This window comes from Gouania willdenowi, chromosome 5 (genome assembly GCF_900634775.1).
Source record: "Gouania willdenowi chromosome 5, fGouWil2.1, whole genome shotgun sequence".
Taxonomy (NCBI): domain Eukaryota; kingdom Metazoa; phylum Chordata; class Actinopteri; order Blenniiformes; family Gobiesocidae; genus Gouania; species Gouania willdenowi.
In genome coordinates this window covers 3,315,439-3,336,520 of record NC_041048.1, presented here as the reverse complement: position 1 = coordinate 3,336,520, position 21,082 = coordinate 3,315,439, and the positions used below count along the sequence as shown (strand labels likewise).

The 21,082-nt window shown below is 36.1% G+C and overlaps 1 protein-coding gene across 1 annotated transcript; it reads left to right on the top strand.

Annotated features, from left to right (window-relative positions):
• The first annotated feature begins 999 nt into the window (after positions 1 to 999).
• lmcd1 (LIM and cysteine-rich domains 1) lies at positions 1,000 to 17,145 on the top strand. Its single transcript, XM_028446349.1, has 7 exons — positions 1,000 to 1,092; positions 10,579 to 10,685; positions 10,796 to 11,051; positions 12,764 to 12,913; positions 13,157 to 13,390; positions 14,234 to 14,452; positions 15,425 to 17,145. Exons 1-7 carry the CDS (start codon positions 1,066 to 1,068, stop codon positions 15,533 to 15,535), a joined length of 1,104 nt encoding a protein of 367 aa, XP_028302150.1. The 5' UTR covers positions 1,000 to 1,065; the 3' UTR covers positions 15,536 to 17,145.
• Positions 17,146 to 21,082: the final 3,937 nt, after the last annotated feature.

Genomic DNA, 21,082 nt, shown 5'->3' with positions numbered 1-21,082 from the left:
TCATTTTTGGTTTATAAACGATTATTCCCAACACAAAGACAAGTTTAAGGATCAATAGTTGGACCTTCTTGATAAAATGCAATTTAAAGCAGTAACTAACTACAATAGCTGATTGTTTGATTTCTAAACGTAAAACCACCTTCTAATTAAAAGAATACTGTTAGATATAAACTTTTAAAATCTATGCTGTAACCTATATAATTTGTGTATGTCTTTATCTTTGATGAGCTCATGTTTGACCCTGACCATCACTAATGTTTTACATATCACAACAAAAGAAGTCACATGTGCAGCCATGTTGTGCCAGCCAAGGGAGAACAAACAGTTGATAACAATATAGAATAAAAACGTTGAGAAAAGTACGTGAGCTGACCCTGATGCCCACAGCTTTGTTATAGATGAGCGCCTGTTCTCCTATTGTTGTTGATTCATTTCTGTTCTTCTATAATACAGTGATTTGCTGATTCATGTCTCTATGGATACAAACTCATGCAGTGAACACAAGAGTATCTCCAAACTCTAACAGGTTCCTGTAGAGCAGGAAGAGGAGGAGGAATTTCCAAAGTTCCCATTGGGTGGAGAGTTTCTCTGAAAAGCACACGCTGAGTCTTTGTCTCTGAATGAAAACACAAAGTGTTCAGTCAGTCAGGCCTCGCTGCTCCAGGTACTGAGCCAATAACAACGTTTGTCAGAGTTTAGTCAAATTGTCTCATTGCTCTGACAAAGTCTCAAACTGTAACTGAGCAACAAGTACCTGAAACATTCAAACTCCCAGTTCAATGACCATCAGTGTCAGACAAAAAAACACGGAGTTAAACTCCAACAATAGTGGAAACATCTACTAGGTGAATTAAACTGTAGAGACCAAAGCTGACTTTTGTTGGTGACAGTTAGAGAAGCAGATGAAAGTCTAGACTGTTAAATGACTGTGTGGTGTGGTGTGGAGGCCGGCAGAGCAAAGTGGGCGGGGAGAGGGAAGTGTGGTCGACAGGAGAGGAATTTAAAGCCTCATTGTTCTGGAATAGGCAGAGGGAGGGAGTCAAGGACCAGTCAACGTCTGACGAGATGAGCACCAGCTCGGCCACGGGCAAGGTAGGAACATCTGCTTCCAGATGTGTGCGTGCGTCCAGGGTCAGAGATGTGTCACGTGCACCAGTTGCATCTGTTGGTAGAAACTCTAGACTTTCTTTCTATGAAAAATGTTTCAGTTTTAATGAAACCAGAGGAACATCTGTCAGTGTTTAACTGGTCCCAGTTCCATTCATGTCATTACACTTCTATACTTTGTCTTTGTTAGGCTGATATTGAATATGTTTACATTAAGAAGGTTATCTGACCTCCAGTGAGTCATTCTAACATCTTACAGATAATCCCATTTCACCTACGTAGGAGTTGTTATGAGATCATGCATAAGTATCGCCAACAAAAAGATCCTCAATAACCTCTGAAGCAGTGGTTCCCAACCTTTTTTAAATCGCAATTTTCTTTCTATAAAATTAGTTTTTATTTATCATGTTTGTGATAAAGTGTTACAAATACAAAGTGACAATATGCGCCAGCTCAGATATAGAACATACTGATTCTTATTTGAACTAGATTTATATTTGAGAAAGGGAAAGTATAGAACACGGTTCTTAGAGAATGTATGTGGTATTTTATTTTGAAAAATAATATTTATCATTTAAGCTCTTTGAGCTTTCTGCCCCTTCGTGCACTGTGTATCTATTATGTGACATTATTGTCACTATTGTGTTGTATATCATTGTATATTTGTATTATTTTTGTATATATTATATTTCTGTTACTGGTGTTTTCCTATTTTTATTTGTTTCTCTTTTTTTATTAGTTTTTTAAAAATTTCTATTTGTACTTAAGTACCTTTTAAAATAAGTAAAGTGATTCATTATATTTCTACACCCAACCATTACTGAGTAAATTATATAAATTTTTGTTTTAAAATGATAAACGGACATTATGAAATAACAAAAAAAATAAAAAACATAAAGTTGAAATATATCCTGGAAAACAACAAACATCAGATCGTGGCCGTGTATCCATGAATGAATCGACATTTAACTTTAATCTCAACATTTCAACTGTAATTTAAAAAGTAGGAATAATTAGTTTAAACTGGCAAATAATGGGCATGACAAATTGTCAATGTGGTTAAATTGGCAAAAATAAGCTTAGAATATGGTGAAAGAGGTTAAAAGTGACAACAATGTGTGAACATAAGTAACATTAGATGGAAAAGTGGTGGAAAGGGTTTATAAGTACTGAAAATGTCTCTAAAATGGAAAAATGTGCAGAAAAGGCATTGGAATTTGACAGAAAAGTGTCAGAATTTGACAGAGAAGTGTCAGAAATGTGAGTAATGTAGCAAAACTGCATTAAAAGGAGCAAAAATATGACAAGAAAAAGTGATGAAAATAGGTTTAACTAGGCAAGACCTGTATGCGCAAGGCAATTACATATGTGGCAATTGAAAATTGTCAAAAATGACAACCTGTATCTGGATTTGTTGACAAGTTATATAATGTAGGAAAAACAGAAGACTGACCTTGACCTTAAATATGACCTTGAGCGAACATCAAGGTTACACATTGAAAGTAAATGTTGTTCAATGGTACCAGTCTGAGCTCTGGATCTCAATTTGTGACAATTTTTGTGGTGTCATGAACTTTGACCCCTACTGATCTTTTTACTGGTAGGTCGTACAGCTTCGGTCTAATTTAATAAAATACTCCACTTGAGATGAGCTTTTCATAAATGTAAGTATCGAACTTGTACGATGAATATTTACAGAGATATGGAAAATTTTGTTATTTGACACTTGACGCAACCTTGACGTTGACCTTAACATTTTGGCTCCAAAAAAGGTCGACAAATCATCCTTGGCATTGCCCCTATGAGATGACGTACATGTCATTAGTGCTGCATTAATAGCCCAGGAGGAGTTCAAGGACAAAGGAGTTGCGTAAGAAAAATAATAAGAACTCCTACAATAACAATGTATTTAGCAATTTTCAATTGCCAAATACAAATATGGCAAGTTTGGTGTAATTGCAGAAAAATAGTAAAAATAAGCATAAGCGGTGTTTTCTATTTGGTTCTTCTCTAAAGCCTGCAGTGCTACACATTGTTCTTTAATAAAACTTTCTGTTGTGTGATGGTTTGAAACTGCTTTGGATGATTGCTCATATTTTGAAGCACACGCCCACACTCCAGGGATCCACAGTATGTGAGGCGTAACATGTTGTATCATGAGCTCTGTGTCAAATATCATTCATTCACGCCGTCGTCACGTTTAGTTTAGCAGAACTTATGGATTAAGTCATGACTCTTGACTTGATCTCTTGCTAAAAAATGAGTTGATTTGACATTTTTATTGATCTGCCTTTAAAATGATATTTTATGTAGAGGTAACATGCAACATTATAGTCAGCTGTAATTCAGCAGTAAAAGTTAAAAAAAGAAGTAAGTGATGATTTGATTGTGAGTCTTTAAACCATGCAGTGTTTGCCATACTGTACTTATGTTAAAATCCTCGTGTCATTATTATGCTTGACATTTCTAATTCTGTCAGTGACGGCACAAAGACCTGATCCCCGTGTGAGCCTGTCCCTCCTAAAGACCACAAATCACTGCTGTGTTTCACATGGCTCAGTGTCACCTGTCGGGGGATTGATGGCAAACGTTACACACACACACACACACACACACACACACACACACACACACACACACACACACACACACACACACACACACACACACACACACACACCGCAGAGGTGGAAAAACTGTCATCACCAGATTGAATATACACACACACACACACTTACATAGGGACACAAACATCTATACCCTCCTGTCACCAAAGCTTAAAACAAACACCCAGACTAGGTGAGTTATAAAAAGCAGACAATATCCCCACAGGGCCTGTACTACAAAGCTGGATTCCCTCTTATTGCGCTAACTTCCAGGATTTATTGCTATGACGCTCATTAACTTCTTACGGGGCAAAATCACCATGGTAACTAAAGATGAACGGCTATCCTGGTCGGGAGTAGGTTAATGATCTGAGCGAGAATAAAGCCCCGCCTCCTGACCAATCAGTTCTCTTTTAAAATGACCTGCCCAATTAAAGGTGGACGACTCTGTGAACACATCGCTGACAGGAGAAAGAGAATATTTAGGCATTGATGCAATCCTTTTATTTACCGATATATTCTATAGGAAACATCTGAAGGACTGCCCTACATTAGCAGGTTTATACCAGGGGTTTCAAACTCATCTTCATTCAGGGGTCAAACACGGAGCCATTTGATTTCAAGTGGGCCGCAGATTTTTGTCGTCGTGCAGGAAAAAAGTAATTCAACATTATCGTGACATAGTTTTCACTTGATGTATGAATAAGTATGTAAATAAGCATGCAAGGCACCGAGGATATCCAAACAATACATGACAGACATTGGTCCCTGCAGGAGCTTGTTTTCCAAATTCCTTAATTTAGTGACCAATTATTTGTGTAATTCAGTGAGATTGTTTGTTAGAAATTGCAGGATTTTAGAGAATTCTTTTCTCAAAGTTCTTCCATCAGTTTTCGGTTAAAAATGACTGCAGTCATGTGATGTAGGCACAGAAAGTTCCTGCAAATGTTGTTGAGTTTCATTGAATGTGACTCTGGAGGGACTGAGCGATGTGTAACTGAATTATTTGGTAGTTTACACAGTGAGTATGTTTTTTTGTTAGCGTTACTTTCTCCTGCGGGGCCACATTGGATGCTTTAAAGGGCTGGATTTGGTCCCTGGGCCTTGAGTTTGACACTCGTGAGAGCCTAAATCCTGTACGATGATCCAGGCTGTATAAAATACAAATAATGTCCACGTTATGATCTAGGCTGAGCTGTATGAACACAGCATCAGAGCCACAGACTGCACCCGAACTGAGGAGGATACGTGCCTTAATAAAGTGAAACTGATCAGTGTCTGTTTATTCTCTGATTAATTAATAAAGTATGATCTCAAAATTTCTGCATTAAAGGAGTTTAGGGCAGGATCAGGAAATAAGACTCAATAGTGACACGACGGCTGCTAGAGTAACTGCAGCCATCAGCCAAGCAGACACAGGAGTGTCGAAACGTGACGTCAAATGACGTATTTATCACCCATTGGCATTAAAAGACTCAATAATGGGTCAACATATGCAATAATAGGGAGAAAAGTGGTGGAAAGCTTTTAAAAGTGCTGAAAATGTCTTGAAAATGAAAAGATGTGCAGAAAAAGCATGAAATTTGATGGAGAAGTCTCAGAAATGGGAGGAACGTGGCAAAAATGCATTGAAAGGAGCAAAAATATGGCAAGAAAAAATGATGAAAGTATGTTAAAATATGGCAAGTTTAGTGTAGTTGCAGAAAAAGGGAAAAAAATAGGCAAAAATGGGCTCAAATTGTTAAAAAAAAAAATATTCTTAGTTTTTTAAAGGCATCTGGGGACCCCCCTCCCAGTGTCTAACGGCTCCAAGGTTGAGAGCCCCTGCTCTATAGGCCCCCGAGCCTTGAGTTTGACACGTGCACTAGAGGAAAGAAAAGCCCCTCCCCCTTTTGTGTTTTTTTTAAGTGAAACACAGGAAACATTATGGATGCTGTGAGTCACCTCCAGCCTCTCCAAGTGTTTCCTGCTCATTCCTCTTCACATAGCCAACATGTTTGGCATTACTCAACAACATATTCGACTTATCTGCATATCTAAATATAGAGCCGCCACACATTTCCGCTTAAATACAGGAATTCTTTCAACATGAAACAATGTTAACTCAGCCGCGCTGTTTGTTTCCTGTTGCTGTGGCTGAAGAGTCACTTCATAGATGAAAAATGAATCCTACAACAAAAGTAAACTAGCTCAAATCATTCATCCCTCCATCGTCTGTCTCATCCCCAGCACTCTGCTCCTAAAGGTTCAAATGAAACATCATTATTATGTTTTTATTTAATTAGTAAATGAAACTTTTATTGTGAACCACAAAGAAATAGAAATAAATCAAAATGAAATACATAAAAGTTAGTCGCCTTCTTCACAATATACTGTATAAATATGAATGAACAATAATTGTAAAAGTTTGAAAGTAGGCTATGTCATGACCACAGATTAAGTAGCAATAAACAAAAAATTGAGAAAGAAAAAGTGTCAAATTTGGCGCAAAATTAAAAATTGCAGACTTCCTGTTGATTTCAGGTCAAAGGTCCAAATTACATTTTTGCTAATCACGGTCCATTGCATATACCTACCAATCGCCATCAAGCTAGTTCAAACCACTGAAAAGTTACATACGCTAGGTGGCGCTAACAAGTCCCAAAATCGCATTAAAAAAATGCATAACATTTTTCACCAAACAATGTACCTCTGCCAAATTTCATGAAATCGCACCCCTGGGAAGGACCTCAAAATTCCAAGTAAAGTGTCAGAAGAATAATAATAATAATTTTAAAAAATCCTGACAGAAACAATGGGGCCTGTGCAACACATTTGGTGCTTTAGCCTTAATAATCTACTCAACTGTAAAACGTATGGAGGACGATTAGGGACAATTTTGATGGAGAAAATAATTTTGGGCAATCCAAGAATAAAGTCGAAAAGTCAAAAATGAACTCAAAATACAAATATGATGATAAAAGTCAAAGATTTGCTAATTAAGTCAAGTTTACGGAAACCAAATAGGTCCAATTCACAATCGGTGTTTGGAATAACAGCGTTTGAAATAATGGTGTTAGGTAACAAAGTTTTTTTTCAGTAACGGGGTAATCTAGCTAATTACGCCGTTAACGTTACTGAGCGTTAAATGTGGTGCGTTACATGCATTCATTAAATAAACTGTGATCTGAAAACAACCACAGCTGTAGTGAGGACGTTTCATACATGCACTGAATTTCCTTTTTTGTTTTCTTAAGCTTTTTGGCACAGATTGCAAACAATGTTTTGATGCAGGTGATTAGTTCAATTTAATTTTAAATTTTAGTTTAATTCATTTGAAAATGTGTTATCTGTCAGGATTATTTGGGTGGGCAATGGGTGCAGGTGGGGCTCGAAAGTTCACCTTCCTTCAAAGCGAGAGAACCACTGGCTTACACGGCAAAGCAAGAAGAACGGAGGTCCGCGTTGACGCAAAGCAATCTGTGCTCCATCAGTGAGGACAATAAATGCAGACTGATATGAGCTTTCAGTCTCTAAAACATTAGAAAACTCTTCAACAACAAAAGAAACTGTTGCTGGATTTGTTGATAGTCGCTTTTGAGGAAAAAAGTCAGTGAGAGCAGTTGGGAAGTCGTCAGATTTAGCGACAAAAGCTCTACAGTTGTGCACGTTCACGAGGAACAAGTTTCAAAATTCTACATACTGCAGCTTTAACTACCTCATATGCATCTCAAAGAGTTTTAATGATGCACAGAGAATGAAGTAATGAGAAAAAACAACTTATGGCCATTATCACTCACTTGTCTCTCATTTCTACAATAAACACACACACACACACACACACACACACACACACACACACACACACACACACACACACACACACGCGCACACACACACACACACACACACACACACACACACACACTGTATTCCACAGGGATGTAATGAAGTGGACCTACAGCTGTTTCTACTAAAGCTTTGACCTTTTCCACTCCATGTGATCTCACAAACTCTCACTCTTCACACCTTTAATGATCTGACTCATGATGAGGCTCATCCGTCTCATAGCGAGTGTCCTCCTGTAGGAGGAGGAATGAGATACAACCAGCGCAGCTGCTTCTGGGTTTGATGATAGGAAAGTGGAGGCACGTTTGTCCCATCCAGTATTTCCCTATTTCTCATTCCAACATCAATTAAACTGTTTAGGCTCGAGTCCCTCTTTCTCTTATTTCTGAATCCAAGTTTTGTCCGACTACAGCATTTTGCTTTGAAAACGTTTTACTATTTAAAAACAACTATAGAGCATAATGATGGAATGAACAACTTACAACACACATATATGGGTATGTTAAATAATCTCATTTTGTAAATAAGTGGAAAGAAACAGTATTTAGTGCAGTCGTTCCCAACCTTTTTTTTGATCGTGACCCCATTTTAAAATCAAGAAATCAAGAATTTCTGGAAACCCCACACACATTTGTAGTTTTTGATCATGTTTGAGCTAAAGAATGTGTGTTGTTTTAATAATAATTTAAAAAAATAATAATAATAATTAGAACATTTCTACTGCTTCTAATAATAATAAACTGAATAAATAAATAAAATAAAAATAAAACATTTCAAAAATCTATTTAAATTTTTCAGAAATTTCAGGCGACCCCATTTAAACTCCAGATGACCCCACATGGGGTCCCAACCCCAAGGTTGAAAAACACTGATTTCGTGGCTCCTGAATAGATTTTTTTCTATAGTTTTTATAATTTCTAGTCAAATCACGCCTGGGGTGGGACCAAGACTGATACTGTATTTGTTTTTGTTTTATTGTTAATTTTCCACTCTCTCTCTCTCTCTCTCTCTCTAGTACCCCTTGTAGTGCCCCTAGAGGTACACGTACCCCCATTTGAGAAAAACTGACAATGCCAGTGTTCACAATGTTCTCTTTATTATAGCACCTTCTATGTTTTTAAAGTTGATCGTTTAGAAGCAGGGAAAATGTGTGTGTTTTGACGTCCTTTTGTGTATATTTGAGTTATTGTCATTTGACGTTTTCTTGTCATTTTGTGTGTTTTTGTGTGTTTCGTCAGGAGTTTCATGGATCAAATGAGCACATGTTGATATTCTACTTGGTCACTTTCTCACTTCAAATGTTTTCAGGACTTTCAAAGTAAAGGTGGAGAATAAACAGAGATATTTAGCCTCAGTGTGAACAAGGTTTTTGTCCAAATGCAATTTGGGAAACTTGGAAGTCTACTTCAATTCAATTTTAATTGAACTCAACTTTATTCATATTGTGCAAATTACAACTAAAGTAATCTCAAAGCTTTTCAGCGGAGATGCTCATTATTCTAGTATGTAATAGACAGTATATACTGTGTATATATATTAATTGTGCTTGTAGTGTATCGTACAGAGTGGGACATTTCCAACACAGCCTTTGACTAAAATGTTAAGAGTTGGACCAGGATTTTGGGGTTTAGTTAAGCAATCTCAGAAACTTTCTGACACTTTGTCACTAAACATCCCACACACGTGTGCATCGTGGTTTTGTGTGTTTGTATGAGTTTGCCTTGGTTTAAATTCTTGTATGTGATTAATTGGCTATTTAAAACTCACTGACGGACAGACTGACAGGTGGAATCTGTGTTGGCCTGGTGAACAAATAGTAACAAATAGCAGAAAGCAGCTTCAGTGGAACAGTGTTCAGGGTTCCTGCCAAAGACTTTAGACACAGACACATCTATCACTTGTTAGTCTTTGGTGGCGAGGATATGTGATGATGTAAAGCACCAGACAAAGGTTAGAAAATCCTCCTGGTTGATCCATCCTGGTGTTGGGATACATCTCTGAGATAGGATGGCACCAGGTGGTTCAGTGGATGTCACATCGTGCTTAGAGAAGATGTGATATCAGGGTTTTTTACAGCATAGGGCAGACATAGGCAACTGGCCTTTGTGCGGCCCCCAAAACAAAATTGTAATCAATGAAGTTGAAAGTTATATGAAGCTCAACATAACACACAAAACTCCAGAAACACAGAAAATAGCAACAAAATGCACAAAAAGTCAACAAAAGGACACAAAATGAACAACCATTTAAACACAAAAAGTACAAAAGAACAGAAAAATGTAAAAAACAATTACAGAAAAAAATGCAAAAAGACAACAAAAACATACAAAATATAACAAAAACACACATAATGACTCAAAAAACACACAAAAAGGCAACCAAAACTCACCATATTGACAAAAAATTTGACAAAATGTACTAAAAAAACAAAGAAAACCAATAGAAAAAGACTACAGAAACAAAACCCTTTGTTCTTTCCTGTGTTAATGCTCTGATTGGTCTGTAGTAAATGACCGATGTGGCTTATGTATGTTTCTTGGTTATGCAGATTAAAAAGAGAGTTTAAACAACTCAGGCACATCTGGAAGATCCTTTTGTGTCCAAGTGTGCAACAATTATTATGACGGTACCGATTAATAATAAGAAAAAAACAACATAAAAGCACTGTACGCTGGTTGAAATACAGCGTAGCAGCTGACATCACAGCATAGCAGATAAAATCACAGCATAGAGGATAAAATCACAGCGCAGGAGATAAAATCACAGCATAGAGGATAAAATCACAGCATAGCGGATAAAATCACAGCATAGTGGATAAAATCACAGCATAGCGGATAAAATCACAGCATAGCGGATAAAATCACAGCATAGTGAATAAAATCACAGCATAGAGGATAAAATCACAGCATAGAGGATAAAATCACAGCATAGAGGATAAAATCACAGCATAGTGAATAAAATCACAGCATAGGGGGTTCAACTGCACTGGCGAGAACCCTGGATCTGTTGGTCATATTAATGTCCTATTTGTTTTCAGATGTCTGTAAAGAAAAGTGCAGGAGCTGGAGGTGCTGGAGGAGGACGTGCACCAAAGTGTCTGCTGTGTAAGGGGAGCTGCTCTGGTTTTCAGCCACATTCTTGGAGGTATCAAGTCTACCTTTTCTCATTAAATCCTCTTTTACCAACAAAAACCTGCAGAATCAAGAAGCTCATGGCTTAACAGTGACATGTTGACTTTATTCTCGTTGATCCAGGAAAGCGTGCACGGCGTGCGGGTGCAGCACAGTCGATCACATCCCTGGAAACGACCTGGATGACGACCAGCGAATGGGACGTTTGCTCTCCGACTCGTCCTGCTCTCATCTCACGGCCAAGGTCAAAGGCGGCGGCGGCCTTCGTATGTACAAGAGAAACCGGATGATTGTGACCAATCCGGTGGTGTCGCGTAAAGATCCAACCTTCAACACCACCACGTACAACTGGGCACCGGCCGGACTCAACCAGAAACTGGTCAGAATCCACTGCTTTTATGGGGCACCGATTGTAAAGTTGCTAAAATAAACAGCAACTTTTTGCAACATTTAGCAACAAACTACGTTTAAAAAAACAATGTGAATTTTTTTGTGTTACTTTTGACCAGATTCATAGCAATATTTGTGAAATTTGTGATATCCTCTTTCTTGCAAAAATATAATGTCAATCTTAAATCTAAATATGAAATCTAAATGTTAAATGTTAAATTTTGAATGTGAAATGTAAATCAAATTGTTAAATGTTAAATGATCATCTAAATGTTGAATTTGCATATTAGCTAAATATTTAGTTTCACCCGTGACATTGGATTCAACATTTAGATTTAGCATTTAACATGTAACACTTCACATTTAAATTCACATTTAACATTTACTTTTAACATTTAGATTTAATCTTTAATCTTTTTTTAATTAGAAAGAGATTCAGCCTGTGAATACCAATGTACACTTTGTGCATCAGTATTAACTTGTTTAGTGTGGATGGTGCTGTTGGAACAGCCTTCACTTCAATGGCGTTCCTTTAAAAACAGCCTGAGGACATTTTTGAGCTTTGAACCCTGTAATTAAGATGATGACAGGCATTACCGTGGCTGAGCTTGCAGAGACAGATCCAAACCCGAATGCTCTCCAGATGTGACCCGAAAAACTCTGCTGCGTTACTGTTTAATATTAGGGCTGAGTGCATCCCACTCCACAACTGTAACGTGACACCAACAACATCACGAACAAAGTCATCCATTCGAAAAGATTTCAGTGGTGAATGACAAGTCAAATTTTAAAAAAGTTAACATAACATAACATAACATAACATAACATAACATAACATAACATAACATAACATAACATAACATAACATAACATAACATAACATAACATAACATAACATAACATACTTCCAGGATTTATTCCGTATGTCCTGTACTACGAAGCTAGCTAACTTCTTACTGGGCTAAATCACCATGATAACTGACGCTGAACTGCTAAAAACTGGTTGAAAGTAGGTTAAGATGTAGATCAAATCTGAGCAAGTATAAAAGCCAAACTACATTTATTCTTCCATGAATTAATATTCTATAATCTCACAAATTTAGGCATTAACACTCATCAATTCCTGCATTCCTTCATTCCTGCTTTTTCTGCACCGACAGTGTTGTTTTTGGTATAAATTATTAATTTTGATGACTCATATTTTTAAAGACTTATTCCTCAAGTGTGACGTAAGTAACTCTCCATGGTTTCTCCATGTTTGTGATTGGTCTGATGCTGCAATCTCCACCCCTTTCATGTGAAAGTGCATGGAGCCAGGCTGAAATCATCTTGGTTAAAGCTGCAATATGTAAAGAATGTTTGGCTTTATTTGGTCATAAATCCATGCTAACCTTTGAGCACATTGTAATTCAACTAACCTAACCTAACTAACCCAAACCCCCCCCCAAAAAAGGAAGGCTCCTTTCGAGATCCAAGATACAAGCCTCATCTTTAAGTGAACGTCTTGATAGCCTGCTTTGTAGTACAGTTAATCTGTAAAGAAGAATGTTTTGTTAGGTGAAGCCCGCTAACGGAGAGATATCCTGGCTATACTTATCTATCTTTGTATAGGCCCGATAACCTAAGATAAGATAAGATAAGGTAAGTGAAACGCCAGAAACCATAGACTAGTCCTAATTTAAAGGCCTTGTGTCCCTTCAGGCTATGAAGTACATGGAGCTCCTTCCAAAGAGTCAACACACGGTGTCTGGAACTGAAGGAGCCTTACAGCGGCGCAGGCAGTTACTCATCCAGCTACCGGCCTACGATCAGGACCCCATGAAGTGTCAGAGCCTGGCCAGCGAGGAGGAGGTTGAGTACCCACAGTCTAAGTCAGGGGTGCAGGACTCTGGTCCTCGAGGGCCGGATTCCTGAGACTTTTCGACGTGTCCCTGCTCCAACACACCTGACACCTAAAAGTCTCTGGAATCCGGCACCCCTGGTCTAATTCAACCATAATTAAAGACAAACAGAACGTTTAAAATTAAAGAACTTCTTACACAAACTTTTTGAGTCTTTTAGGGATCAAATCCATCTTCTGCATCTCCATCGCAGATCACTGCCATGGTGCTGTTTGTGAAGCAGTACAAGCAGGAGGTTCTGGGTGTAGGAGAGGTGGCGTTACCCGGCGAAGGTGGCGCGTTGAAGGAAGCTTCCCTTCAGAGGTCAGCGAAGGAAGCCAAGGATCAGAGCAACAGTGAGAATAAAGACGTAGACTCGGTGTGTAGTGACATTGCCTCTGCAGCTGCTAGCACCGCTGGAGCTGAGGAAAACAGCAACACTAGATATGTAAGTACATGAAGTAAAGCAGATAGCCTGGCAGATAGGTCTGAGAGAAGTTCATGAAAAGAAAGCATGAAAATGTGTACATGGGGTTTTTTTTTTAGTATAATGAATCAATTTTTAATGGTATTCACACTGAAAAACCAATGGTTCCCACTCAAAATCAAGAAATCCAAGATGGTTGACATCTGTAATGGAAATTTGAATATTTTGTCATAACTTCGGTTCTATTTGACATAGAAGCATGATCTCAGTGGTGAATGTTTTCCAGGGTCAAATAATTCACTTCCGTATTGCAAATTTCATAACTTTGGTTCTGTTTGAGGTAGAAACATGATCATGATCAAATTTTCATGCTTTTTTGTCCAGAAATTAACATCTTACCCCAATATTGCTACATATCTGCCAGGCCAAAATACAATGCTGCATAAATAACAATTATGTCTGTATTTTTCTTTTTCTACCTTTTCTTTGATTTGGGCTTGGCCTGGAGCCGAATACTAAATTACGTGTGAGGGTTACAAACATATAAACACTGCTTGAATTGGGTCATCAGGATGCTGTGCACACCCTAGTACTGAATTTATGATCTCCAGTCTACTGCTGAGTTAAAACCCAGAGACAATCACAGGCACACAAGTTCACTTCTGCACAGAAAATAAAGCAAAGATCTCAAAGGACTAGATTCTACTAGTCTCCCCAACAATCACCAGCAACACCTACCGAATCAGTCCAAGTTATTCCTTCCAGTCCAGCTCACCCAAGTGTGTCGTGATAAACTTTCTAAACGTTTGCCGAACCACGTGATCTTTGACGAGTGTCTTTGTATCTTTACTTTCTCTCTTCCAGATTTGTAGCGGCTGCCACGGTGAGATTTCCAAGGACACTCCAGCCGTCTACGCAGAGCATGCTGGATATTGTCATGCTCTTTGGCATCCCACGTGTTTCGTGTGTTCAGTGTGCCGCCAGGGTTTAGTAGACCTGGTCTACTTCTGGTCCGACGAGAAGCTGCTCTGTGGTCGCCACTATTGTGAGACGGTGTGGCCGCGATGCTCGGGGTGCGATGAGGTGAGGAATTACCAAATGGGACTTGGTCTTTGGTTTTTAAGATGGAGACTCAAGGTACTCACTGACTACCAAAGAGAATCGCCTCCATCTTGTCATGATTTTGTTGAAGGAAGTTTTCATTCATCCAGCAGTTTACTTTTTCTTAGCAGTCAGACAACACCTCTATGGGAACATGATCATCTGGGTTCACTGATAGATACAGTCGTGTGTCGTCTGCATAGCTCTGATAATGTACCTTACAGTTCTGTAGAATTTGTCCTAAAAGAAGCATATAGAACATAGGCGCAGTTGGAGATTTTTGCCAGGGGCAAGAAAAATTAGAATTAAATATAAATGTATAGCCTTCTCGAGTTTTGCGCCAACCACAATTCATGTACATAATTGATCATGTTAACCACAAAAAATTGCATTCAGTCATTGTTTAAGGTTGTAAATTCATGATGAAATCATGCCGGCGGCCGCTTTTTGCTTTATTTTTGCTGCACTACCAAAAATGAATTGCTGGGTGCAATGTCGCTTTTACATTGTGAAGAAGAATCGCACAACAGAAGAAGAACCAACCTAAAGTCTCAAAAGTTTGGGAGCATTTTCACTGAAAACTTATACTAAACACCTGAGGTAGAACTAACATCTGTGACATGAAACTAACAGTAATATGTTAGAATCAAGCCAGCATAAAACTATTATATATATATTTTTATTATTATTTTGGGAAAACTGTAATGAAAACTTTTGACCACTAGAAGGGGCAATGCCCCCGCAAACCGGTATGATATAAACAGAAGGGATCAAAGAACAGAGCCCTGAGGAACCCCCTAGGAATAAAAAAATTGGTCAATAAAATGAACTGTAATAGCTAGAAATTATGGTTAAAATGTCCCATGCATTATTGATGACCATCACTTTGTTTGTGTAATATATATTTTTTCTTTGCTTATCATCAATTGCATCTCTTTCCACCTATTTCCTCAGCTGATCTTCGCAAAGTCTTTCCTCACGACTAAAGATGGACGGGCTTGGCATCCTAATCATCATTGCTGCTGGAAATGTGGACAAAGCCTGGATACACCATGTCAGCACTGATCTCAACTGCTCATATTCACATATTTCAAAGAAACAAGGCCAGTTTTACTGCCATAAAACAATCAGACCACACAAAACAGTGCCACGAGAGTGAATTCATTATCAAAACAAAGTCAACAGAATCGTAAGCAAGAACACCTGTGAGCCTAAGATGGTAAGAGTTGAATTGTTGGTATATTTAGCTGACATTTATAGGTATATGACTTATTATTACCTTTTATATGTAATAATATATATTATATAATGTTTTTACCGGCGTTTATTTATTTGTTTCCCTGTAACCAGGTTTACGTCAACGGATTTTGTCAAAATTTTTACCAGAGACATTACATTTTGGAAGATCAATTTACTGATTCTAGATCAATTTAAAAAAATCTCAATAGCACATGTGTCAAACTCAAGGCCTGGGGGCCAAATCCAGCCATTAAGAGCATCCAATTTGGCCTGCAGGATAGAGTCAAAATGACAGAAAACATGAATTATTGTGCAAATTACCAAATAATTCAGTTGTCCAGAAATCTCAAATTCACCAACTCCACATTATTTTTACTGGCTGCCATTTTTCTTTTGTTTATATCACATGGATACAGTCATTTTTAATTGTAAATTGAGGGAAAAACTCTCAGTTTTTTTACAAATCTTGCAATTTCTCAGAAAACAATTGTACAAAATTTCTCTAAATTACACAAAAATGTGTAATTAAATGAATAGTTTTTAATCAATTGAACTTATAATACAAACTATAGGGTACAAAATAAATCTATGGTCTACTCAATCTGGTCCATATTTGGCCCCTGAACTAAAATGAGTTTGACGCCCCTGCCCTACAGCATCTTTATGAAATTGGACTCAGTTATGTCAGATTGGTTCCTGAATTACCCCACCAAGTTTCATTCAGATCAGATCCGTAATGGGCATTTTATTGCGGTTTTATTCATGAAAAATGGGGGTGTCCATATATTGTGATGGACTGTATTGTTTTTATATGGAAATGTAATTTTCTTCCAAGCCTTTTAGCACAGCAGATATGTAGCAATATTAGGGTAAGATGTTCACTTCTGGAAGAAAGCATGAACATTTGTAAATTGCAGTTTTTGATTAGATTGATAATTTTTTAAATTGATCCACACTGGCAAACCAGTGGTTCCCAAATCAAGAAACCCAAGATGGCCACCATCCAATTTGCCAGTTTGGATATTTCGTAATAACTTTGGTTCTATTTGACATAGAAGCATGATCTCAGTGGGGATTTATAGGTTTTCAGCCTCAAGGAATTCAATAATATATCTTAAAATACCGTAAATTGTGCTCAGAGCAAGATCCAAGATGTATCCTTATTGTGAATTTCAACCTTACCATAACTTCGGTTCTGTTCCTCGTTCCCAAAAACCTACATTTTACCACAAAGGTCATGTTTCTATGTCACACTCCTGTTTTTGTTTGTTTGCTTTTTAGTCTGAATATTGATATTTCATTGACTCATGTACATAGAGAGGTAGCTGTAACATACCATGTTTAGACTAGCTTTAAATGATTCTTTCTATCATTGAAAATCTAAATAGGCCATTTGTTTAAAGAGATAATTAATTCTGGTGGGATGACGATTTTACAAAATATAAGCAGACAAAGCAAATAAAAGTTGTGGATCATACCCGTGTGTGTGTGTTTTAATTTTAGTTGTACACTTATTTGCCAATACAAAACATGTCAATTAGTTCCTATGTCCTTCCTAAATTTGACCTATTTTTTAATCTATTTATTCTGTTTGAAAAATAAAAATGAAATAACAAAACCTGCAAGGTCAAAGTGTAATTAACAGCTACCTTATGCTGAATTCTTCCCAAACACATTAAATAACGTGCAGAAATATTACACAAACGCATAAAAAAAATATACAAAAGTACAATTGTACAAAAGTACAATTGATGAAACAGTAAAAATACACAAAATTATGCCAAAAAAATGAACAAAAACTTACAAAAAACACAAAAAACAACAACAAACGAAACACAAAAGTGACAGGAAAATATTTAAAATATGTCTACTTTATGCTCAATTAAAAGATGTTTGTCAAAAATGTTTGGACAGAGGAAAAGTTGAAGCTTAAATTCATGTGTTAGCAGAATCCTTAGCTTGAACTGTTAGCTGCTAGCAAAACAGTTACTGAAGTATCAAGGAAATACTCTTTATTTTGGTGTCATGTGATCTCTAAAAGTCATATAATATTGTAGTTTTACTTTTTGAAAACATTTGATTTACCTATTAACAGAGTCCATGTGTTTGTTTGTTTTTTTAGCACAAGTAGCTTTTGAATCTTTAAAAATACACGAATCTCATAACAAAATGAGAAATTCCTCAGTTTAATTTTGTAATGACAAAAAAAAAAACACCCATAACACACACACACAAAACGATAGCAAAAATACTAGAAAAATCACAAAATAACGTGCAGAAATATACATAAGAGAACAACAAAATGACAGAAATACACAAAAGGAAAACAGCAATAATACACAAGAGGAAAAGAAAACTTCACAAAACAGCAAAATTACACAAAATTCTGCCCAAAAATAAATGAACTAAATTACAAAAAAAAAACACAAAACGACAACAAAAGAAAGACAAAAACTGGTTTAAATCCAATGTGGGCCATCACTGTTGAACATGTTGAATAAGGCCTTTCACTGAAACAGTTTCACAGTCGTAAAGCAAAGCTGAGGTTAAAAATAAAACAAATAGTTTTTTTTATTGGCAGCCAGTGTTGTTGTTGTGTGTTAGAGGAATGATGTTCTCCTCACTGGAATGTGTGGTATTCCTACATTTTTTTAACCAGCGTTCCGTAGCAGTTACCTCACCATTCTGACTCACTAACAGGCACTTCCTGAACTACAAAAAAACAAAAAAAACAAACAGATTTTTTGACCCTAATGCAACTTCATGCAATTGGGAGTTATCAACAAATGTTATCAGCACAGAATGTGTTCATGGAATACCTGACTTGTCATTTCTTAGGTTTACTTATTCAGGATATGTCTCCGTTAGCTGGGTTTACTTAACTACACATTCATGATCAATTCTGTAGTTTAATCCAGGGATTGTCTGGATGAGTGTGCACCAGTGTTAATTTCAACAACTGTTAGTCTTTTAACTAAAATGCAAGTTTGTTTTAGTCAAAAATTGGTCATTCATTTTTAAGAAATTAAATTGCCATTAATCTATAGGGCGCCGATTGTAAAGCTGCACATGCTAAAATAAACAGCAGCTTTTTGCAACATTTAACAACAAACCACTTTTAAAAAACATATGTGATTTTTTTTGTTACCTTTGACCAGATTTACAGCAATAGTTGGGAAATTTGTGATATTTACTGTCAATATTACATTTAAATTGAAATTGTAAATCCAAATGCTCAATGTAAATGTAAATTTTAAATGTTAAATCTGAATCCAAATGTCAAATGAAAAACTAAATGTTAAATCTAAATCTAAATTTAAAATATTGAATCTAAATGTTAAATCTAAATCTAAATGTTAAATCTAAATCTAAATGTTAAATCTAAATCTAAATGTTAAATCTAAATCTAAATGTTAAATCCAAATCAAAATGACAAATGTTAAATCCAAATGTTAAATATAAATCTTAAATGTGGAGCGCATTCACTACAATAGTAGTTTACCACCACTAAGTGTGCAGTGAAAGAATAATCCCTTAATTCTGTAAAATGTCTTTGAGTGTCCAAAAAAGCACTATGTAAAATTGATGCATTACTATTATTCTAATGCTCATTGGTGTCAATGAGCTTTGATTTTGGTACTTCCGGTGAATTTGCATATTAGCTAAATATTTGGCGGTAGTTTCACCTGTGAGATATAGATCCAACATTTAACATTTGGATTTAACATTTAGATTTAGATTTACCTTTAAATTTAGTTTTAGATTGAACATTAAAGATTTTCAATTAAATGTAATATTTAACATTTAGATATAAATTTAACATTGACATATTTTTACGAGAGAGAAAGATATCACAACTTTCACAAAAATTGCTGTAAATCTGGTCAAAAGTAACTTTTCACATACGTTTTTTAAATGTGGTTTGTTGCTAAATGTTGCAAAAAATGCTGTTTATTTCAACATGTGCAACTTTACAGTCGACACTTCGTATTAAATAACCTGATATGAGATGGTATTCATGTTTGTAAAGGAAACACAATTATATATTAAAACAGCAAACACAAGAAAATAAAATGTCTTTAAAGGGATTTTCACAGTAAATTAAAATTAACGTTGTTTGCTAAATTCAAATCGGACTTTACATTGTGCTCTGCGATGCAGCCTTTATCAGATAACTGGAATTATACGATAATTAAAGATGTTGGCAGTAAATTTCAATAGCAGCCTATTTATTTTGTTTTTGATTGGTTATGAAAGTGATGTTGACCCTTCTTTTACTCACATGATCCAGATTTATCCTCACATTTGCAATTTTTGCCCAAAACTATTTTCACACTGAGCAGCACAAAGTGAGGTAAATGCTGCCATCTATTGGTAAAAGAGAAGAATACTTTTTTTTTTTTAATCTTTTCTTCACATTGTTGAAGGTCGACACTACATCAATGTTTTATCATTGCAATGAAATCAATACATGTATTTTATTGCCTAGGTATGACCATCACCAGCCTTACCTAAAGAAGTGTAAAAAAAACCTTTATTTGATTTGATTTATTTACTTTAATCATGTAAATGACAACTTAAAAGCAGTTTTTAAAAAATGAAATAAAAAACATCAAGAAATAACAACAAAACACTACCTTGCATTTTCAAATTCTTACGCATTTACATGAACAAAAAAGATAGGAAGTCGTATATACTATATTCACTTCTGTAGATAACAAGCCTTGTTTTGCAATTTAAAATAATAATTTCGAAGTACAGTTCCAAAGACATTTTAAACAGCAGGGGAAATATAGAAATAATTGATATATTTTGGTATATTTGGTCTTCATGTATGTACTCTTATTTTGAAAATTTTAGAAACAAAAATTGTAAATGAACAGATTTTTTTAACGTTTGTTTAACCCTTATTGACCTCGATAAAGAAATATCCCTTGGATTTCAAATTTAGTTTTTCAATATCAAAACGAAAATCAAATAACCAACAGTTTTTTTTCTTTTTCGATTACCTTTTCTGAACGGAAAATTAATTGACCAAAACATACACTGACCAAATATAAATTATCTATTAAATTAATAAATAAAAAAAAAAATAAAAAAATGCTCCAAAATTAAATATAAATTGATAAATAAAAGTGGAAATGAAATATAAATATAATTCATTATTTTATTTTATCATTTAAATAATTTATTTTATACATATGTGACGTCATCACGAAGACACGTGACATCACGGCGCAACGTTCCAGCGGGAAAAGAACAGCGTGCAGTAGGCTGAGGCTCAGAGCGAGCTAATGCAAGTAGCATTCACTGCTAGCTCAAAGTCAGTCTGTTCGAGCTTTGATTCAGATCAACGATGGGTTCTCTGCTCGT

What these genes read in the sequence shown, in the direction of transcription:
- lmcd1 (XM_028446349.1), top strand. Translation starts at nt 1,066, where the DNA reads ATGAGCACCAGCTCGGCCACGGGCAAG. An exon ending in CCAGCTCGGCCACGGGCAAG is followed by an intron (nt 1,093 to 10,578) that starts GTAGGAACATCT and finishes ATTTGTTTTCAG; the next exon opens with ATGTCTGTAAAGAAAAGTGC. An exon ending in GATGCTCGGGGTGCGATGAG is followed by an intron (nt 14,453 to 15,424) that starts GTGAGGAATTAC and finishes CTATTTCCTCAG; the next exon opens with CTGATCTTCGCAAAGTCTTT.